Here is a 7,079-nt window from a genome sequence, read left to right on the forward strand (position 1 = left end):
CCGGCCCGGCGGGTCTGTCATTCCACAAGTTTTGAAATTTTTAAAAAAACACATAAGAGGGGACCCTTATGTGATTTTTTTCGAGTTTTTTAAAAATACTTTTTGATCAAACAGACAAACAATCTAAAAATTCAAAAAATAATGGAGAAAATTGTATTGGGAGCTCAAAATTTGGCTCAAAATGACAATATTTTTGCTACCGGGCCTTCCGGGCCGGCCCGGAATTTTACAAGTATGATTTTTTGGAATTTTTGAAGTTTGCAATTATCGATTTTTTTCAGCCAAATGTCAATCTACATGGACGTGCTGAACATCTTCATTCGACTCGTCATGATTATGGGCGGAATGAGTGGAAACAAGAGAAAATAAATGATTTTTTCTACTTCTTATAAAAGCTGTATCTTGTAAATACTAGATTCTTTTTAACCCATTTTTCTCGATTTTCGTACGGTTGCCTCTTCTTTTTTTCTCTTTTTTCTCTCCCGATTTTTTCGATTCAATTCGATGCGATTAGCGCCAAATACAAGACTTTGTAGTGTCTTAAAGTGTTTATTCACTGGAAATTCCACTCTTGAAATCCTAAAATGCTCAAAAATGCCGAAAAATAATTGAAAATATTTTTTTCTACAAAATGGGTTTTCCGTGGCGAGACTCATGGAACAGTATCGAATGATGCGCCTTTAAAGTTTACTGTAGAAATCTTGAATATTATCTTTTTTGAGCAAAGTAGCTCGAAATTACATGATTTTCAGAGGATAAAACCTTTAAAAATTAGAATCCAAATGTTTTCACAGGAATTTCTAAAAAAGTAAAATTTTGGCATTTTTCTCGAAAGATGGTTATTCGTGGCGAAACCCACAAGACAAAATCGACTAATGCGCCTTTAAATTTTACTGTACTTTTCTGATGACTTGTTTTGTCAACTCAGCAAAAAACCGCAACAGTTGTGCAGCATTTGCACGTCTAACAACAGTTCCGACACACTAGCGCTACAGTTATGCAGCAAGTTGAGCAAATTGTTGGAGTACAACAATGATACATCACCCTCGCTCAGCTGTAGAGGAGTTCGCGCCCGCAGCAGTTGCACAGCATCTGTGCGTTCTCCTACAGGTATGCTGCAGCTGTGCAGCATCTTAGCAGCACAACGACACTCCGAATCCCATACTGCGCCCGGTTTAGCAGAATTTTATTTTTGATTTTCGAAATTATTTTCAGGCCTATTTTGATTCTTTTTGATGTTTTTAATAGCGTTTTCGTCTTATTAGTAAGCTATTTTATGATTCAGAGCTTCGAGCAAATGCACCGAATTCGCAGTGCGACAACCCTCTCGACTTGGAGTGAACGAATTGGGACCAATAACTTAGGTAAGTTTTGTAATGTTTTCCCAATTTTTCAATCGTAATAGAAATTTCAGTGTTCCCCTGATTCGAAAGTTGACTGAAGGCGAGTTCAGCAGATTCATGGTTAGAAGTCGGACGAAAAATCAGGAGAAAAAAGTAAAGAGGTACGTAATGTTTTTTCTTTTCTTATGTAATTTCTTACAAAAATTTTTGTAGTCTCCTACATCTTTTGAATTAGCTAAATTTCAGATTGCGTTCCATCTATGAAGACTACGACACACGCCCATCAACGAAATTTACCAAATTTTTGAATTGTGCTCGACAGGACTCCTCGAAAATATATTAATTTCTAATTTTTCGTTATATTTTTAAATGTAAATAATTGTTGTATCAATAAATATTGTGATATTAAATTGTACCAAAGCCGTTTTTTATCTGATAAAAATAGTAAAAAGCGAGGATCCGCGCGGCCGCCTCTAGGTACGATACAGCACTTGCGCAGGATCTGTAATACTTTTTCCCTACAGTTCCACAGCATTTGCGCAACAGTTTCAGGGTCGACGGGCGCCTGTTGCGCAAGTGAGGCACTACTGTTGCGGTTTTTTTTGCTGAGAATTAGCTTGAAATTACTGATTTTTCACAATGAACAAATAGAAAAATTCACATTCTTTATTTACAGAAGTTAAAAAAAAACAAAAATTAAAAACTTGAATATTGATATTTTTCAGTGAATTAAAATTCCTTATACACAGAAATTCACAAAAAATTCAAAATTAAATTCAAGAAATCAATCAGAATCATCGCTTAGATAGGCGGAACTAAATGTAGCAGGTGGATACGAGAGCGAAGATGTTTTTTTAACCAATTTAAATCCAGCAAACCGCTCCTTCTGCTCATTTTTTCGTTTCATATCGATTGGCGGCTTTTCTGGTGTCTTCTGAATCTTCTTTGCTTCTGGAATGCTCTTCCTGAACAGCTCCTTGACCATTCTCTCCTCTTCCTCTTCGTCTATCTTATTTTTTAAGACTTCCTCTGCTTTCAGAATCCCAATTGCATCAACGCCTTCTTTTCCACTGTTTGCTTCTAGAATTCCTTCTAATTCTTCCTGTGCCTTCATCTCGCGTCTACTCTGCTTTGTGCGGCGCTCCAGAAGAGTTATTGGATCTAGAACGTCTTCTGAATCCTTGACGTCTCCAAAATTCCGAATTCCAACGCCTTCTTCTCCATCTGAATTTAGTCGTTTCGCTCCTTGCTCACACTTATAATCACAGTTCTCCAAATCGGTTCGAAACGAAATCTGACTCAACCATTTCGGACATTTCATGTGGAATCTGAACAGCTTCAACCCCAAATAATCCTCTCCTTCCACTTTTTCTCGGTCCATATTGAATTTTCGGCCTTTATAAATATTTTCGGAGCATGAATTGCACTGCATATTGAACGGTGTCATCACTCGTTGAACGATTTTTGGGCCACCTGATTTTGTGCCACGTGGAATTTTGGCTGGATCGAAGTCGGATGGATAGTACTTTTGGAAGCATTTTCGTTCGGTTCCCGTCATTTTTGTTGGGCTGAAAAAGAATAAATTAGAATGGGATTATGGGAAAAATTTAGGAGAATGTTTGAAAAAAATTTGAATCAGGAAACTTTCGAAAAAAAAACCAAATTCTATGAAAGTTTGAAATTGAAATTACGGGGGTACGACGAATTCGAACGTTTTCAAAATCGAACAGACCTAAAATCGAACAGACTCAATGCAGAACAGTCTCTTTTTCGAACATGTATCAAAACCGAACAAGGACAGAATCGAACTGTTCCAATTCGAACTGTTACGGATTCGAACAGTGCAAAATTCGAACTGTATCGGCGTCGAACTGTCCCAAATTGGAACGCTTTTAGCCACGGAGCGCGCTTGCATTTTTCTTCAAATTCTCGATTTTTCTCCAGAAAACTTTTCAAAAATACAAATCGTTCTCTGCGAAAATTTATTAGAAGCAAAAAAAACAACAAGAATAGAACAGAAAATGTGAAATATTTTGACAATGTGTTAAAAAATGTTTACGAATTCACGGATTTTATGACGAATTTGCCATCGAAATGCTGTCGAGTAGCTGTATACCAGTAAGCGGAGCATTCGGTGGAAGTGGTGAGTTTTCCAAAGCTTTGATGAGTCTCTTGTCTTTCATAACATTACTCAATCTTCTACTTCTGTTGACCTGAAATGGAGGCAGTTATCTGTTTGCTACTTTCAAATGTCAGTAGCAACTTACTTGAAAATTGGGGTCCAGGCGTAATTCTTCTGCGTCCATCCGAGTGTGTTCTTCTTCCTCCTTAACTTTCATCAAAAGATCGGACATCAAAAAACGGCGTTGATAACTTCTCGTGGTCTTCCATGATTCGCCATTTCCTTCAAATCCTGACGCGCTAGAAACGTCTGAAAAATTACTTTTATAGCGAAGTTTGAATGCTTCCATTAGATTCTCCAAGCTGATACGCACATCGCTTCTAACAGAATCCTCGTCGTGTCTGGCGTGATCTTTTTCAACAGTGAATGTGTTGGTGGCTGGGTCGTAGCTGTAAACGGCGTCACACTTGGCACGTCTCTCTCTGAAACAAACAATTTATTTTTATAAATATAAGATTTTTACCTCTCACACAGTACCAGAGTTCTTTTCCGCCTTTTTTCGTTTTTTTGAATCGCATCGCAAATCCCTCCAGCTTGACGATCGGCTTGTTTCTTCTTGGAGCCATTTTTCTGAAAAACCGTTTCTATTTTAAAAGCTAAAACAGAATTATTTCGTATGAAATTAGATCGAAAACGTTTATTTTTAATTGAGGAAACAATATAAATTTGCGGGAAAAAAGAGAAAACAAAAATAATGCAAGCGCGCTCCATGGCTAAAAGCGTTCCAATTTGGGACAGTTCGACTCCGAAACAGTTCGAATTTCGCACAGTTCGATTCTGCACAGTTCGAATTTGTCACAGTTCGATTCTGTCCTTGTTCTGTTTTGACACATGTTCGAAAAAGAGACTGTTCTGCATTGAGTCTGTTCGATTTTAGGCCTGTTCGATTTTGAAAACGTTCGAATTCGTCGTACCCCCGAAATTACTGTTTCAAAAATTCTGGAAATTTTTTTCTAGAATTTTTTCCTGTATAATCGTTCTACATGGCTAGAAAATTGGATTTATCTCAAAACTTTCCCTTCAAAAAGTGAAATCATCCGGAAAAATATTCAATTAAAGTTTTGGAAAATTGAGAGAAGAAATATTCCGAGTTTTGCATTTTTCAGAATTTTTCAACTTACCGTAATCCAAGCGTTTACATAAAAAAACAGTTTCACAGTATAATATTTACACTCATCAATAGAACATAATATATACGAAAATACAATGGTGTGATGGACCCTCACCATTTGCAATAGAGCGCAATTGCTTTGTGCCTCTGCGTCTACACTGTTTGGGTTATCTCTCAATGCACCATTCAGAAGACAATGTCCTTACTGAAACTGTTGGGTTTTTTGAAGAAAAATCGTAAAACCTGTAACAGAACACTGTCAAATTTGAGCTCTATTATCTCGGTTACTATAAGATATATAAAAAATGTGTCAACTGATAAAATGTATGTGATATTATGAAAATCAGTTTATCAGTTGACAAATTTTTGGTATCTTTAACAGGAACCAAGATAAATTGGTTCAAAGTTTGGCATTAGAGGGCCCGTCTATTACAGATTTTACTGTATAACACATAAATTTCATATAAGAGGTTCCAGGAATCATGCCAGATTTACATAGGGGTAGGCACAAAATGTTTTCAATGAATTTTTTAAAAAATTCATAAAATCTGAAACAGTGATTTTTCAAAATTTGGGGAATTCTGATATTATTCTATGAAAAAAGGAAGATGTGGAAGAGAGTCGCCGGTGGTCGAAGGTCCTACAACGACAGCTACAGTAACCTGAAAATATTTGTATTGTCTCGATTTTTACTAATTTTCGTCGATTTATCCGCTATTTTTTCCTTCAAAATCCTCATGAAAATCTCGAAAAACAATTCCCCTAAAACTTAATTTTAGATTACTGTAGTTTTCGTTGTGGGACCTAAAAAAGTACTCAAGTAAGTACAGTACCAGAATAGTAATTATTTATTGCAAGCAGTATGAGAAGAAAACATGAAAACCATAAATAAGATACATAACAGAACTTTCTCAAAATTAATAGATATTCTGATGTTCTGGATAAGCTGGAGCAGCCTCGTCTCCCTTTCCGTTGGTTGGTGGTGCTTCTCCTCCTCCGGCTCCTTCTGGAGCGGCTTCTGGAGCAGCAGCAGCAGCTTCTGGCTCAGTAGCCTTCTCAGCTCCAGCTGGCTCAGCTCCAGCTGGCTCAGCTCCTCCTCCGGCTCCCTCGGCTGGTGCGGCCTCGGCTGGCGCGGCTTCTGGCGCGGCTTCCTTCTCAGCTCCAGCTGGTTCGGCACCTCCTCCAGCTCCAAGAGCAGCGGATCTTGGTGGGCATGGGCAGTAGGCGGCGTCAGATCCTGGTGCTCCATCAGCTCCAGCCTCTCCATCCTTTCCTGGCTCTCCAGCAGATCCATCCTTTCCGGCTGGCCCTGGTGGTCCAGCAGGTCCAGCAGGTCCTGGTCCTGATCCTGCTCCAGCTTCTCCATCAGCTCCAGCTGGTCCTGGTGGTCCAGCTGGTCCGGCTGGTCCTGGGGAGTTGGTGCTCTTCTGTCCATCAGCTCCTTTCTCTCCATCTTTTCCAGCCTCTCCATCCTTTCCATTTGGTCCTGGTGGTCCTGGTGGTCCCGGTGGTCCAGCCTCTCCTGGTGCTCCAGCATCTCCATCTTTTCCGGCATTTCCTGCTGGTCCTGCTGGTCCAGCTGGTCCATCTGGTCCGGCTGGTCCTGGCTCTCCAGCTGGGCAAGAGATACACTTTCCTCCGTTGACATCCATTGCCATTTGAGCGACGCCTGGCATACCATTTCCTCCATCCTCTCCATCGGTTCCTGGCTCTCCTGGTGTTCCATCTTGTCCAGGTTCTCCTGGTGGTCCAGCAGGGCAACCGGATGCCTGGGCTCCGCAGTTGCACTGTTGCTCATTTCCTGCTCCAGTAGCATATCCAGCTTGTCTGGTCTTTCTGGCTGTCAGTCCTCTCATTCCTTCATTGACCATCATCGTTCTCCATGCATCATCATAATAGCCACGGAATTGAGTCAAATCTTGAGAGATCTCATCGGAAAAGTTATTTATATCGATGAGAATCGAGGCAGAGATAATGATAGCAGTGACAACGGAAACTGCTGTGACAGTAGTCACAACTCCAATTAAGGCTTGAGTCATTCTGAGAAGCTGTTCTTATCATTCGATCCGCTTTGTTTTTATAGGAATCCCTGGGTGGCCAGTTGTGATAAACTTGATCTTATCAGTTTGATACGGGACAGATATACCAGTTGGACATTCTTATCAGCAAACCATTAAACATCTGATCCAATTAGTAATGAGAAATTTCAGCAGAGATAATTATAGTCATGAATGATTAATTTGATGGATTATATGCTAAATTGGTGATTAGCAGTGTTCGTGATCTTTGCAAAAATATTAAAATTAAAGAAAAATAATTTGAAATCTATTCCGGTACAAAACTATAGGATATATGGGAGAAAAACGCCGATGGCCGTGGTAGAAGGTCCCACAACGACAACTACAGTAACCTGAATTTTTTTCCCAAATTTATTTTCTCGATC

The 7,079-nt window shown here is 39.5% G+C and overlaps 4 protein-coding genes across 4 annotated transcripts in view; 1 reads left to right on the forward strand and 3 right to left on the reverse strand.

Moving 5' to 3' along the window:
- The window catches only part of CBG21259, a gene marked incomplete at both ends in the record, with an annotated part of 2,154 nt that extends 1,785 nt beyond the window's left edge, over nt 1-369 (forward strand). The window contains one exon of the mRNA XM_045236141.1: nt 282-369. Within this exon, the coding sequence (XP_045097265.1) occupies nt 282-369 (88 nt within the window). The remainder of the gene's footprint in view (nt 1-281) is intronic.
- Nucleotides 370-2,127: 1,758 nt separating this feature from the next.
- CBG21260 lies at nt 2,128-2,901 on the reverse strand (the record flags this gene model as incomplete). Its single annotated transcript, XM_002648901.1, has 1 exon — nt 2,128-2,901. The coding sequence occupies one exon, from the start codon at nt 2,899-2,901 to the stop codon at nt 2,128-2,130; it is 774 nt and encodes a 257-aa protein (XP_002648947.1).
- Nucleotides 2,902-3,415: 514 nt separating this feature from the next.
- On the reverse strand, nt 3,416-4,754 carry CBG21261 (the record flags this gene model as incomplete). The annotated part of the gene is made up of 4 exons (XM_002648902.1): nt 3,416-3,556; nt 3,611-3,947; nt 3,989-4,095; nt 4,647-4,754. 4 exons carry the CDS (start codon nt 4,752-4,754, stop codon nt 3,416-3,418), a joined length of 693 nt encoding a protein of 230 aa, XP_002648948.1.
- Nucleotides 4,755-5,553: 799 nt separating this feature from the next.
- On the reverse strand, nt 5,554-6,675 carry Cbr-col-102 (the record flags this gene model as incomplete). Its single annotated transcript, XM_002648903.1, has 1 exon — nt 5,554-6,675. The coding sequence occupies one exon, from the start codon at nt 6,673-6,675 to the stop codon at nt 5,554-5,556; it is 1,122 nt and encodes a 373-aa protein (XP_002648949.1).
- Between the last annotated feature and the right edge of the window lie 404 nt (nt 6,676-7,079).

The sequence above is a fragment of the Caenorhabditis briggsae genome (assembly GCF_000004555.2).
Source record: "Caenorhabditis briggsae complete genome, chrIV, whole genome shotgun sequence".
Taxonomy (NCBI): Eukaryota; Metazoa; Nematoda; class Chromadorea; order Rhabditida; family Rhabditidae; genus Caenorhabditis; species Caenorhabditis briggsae.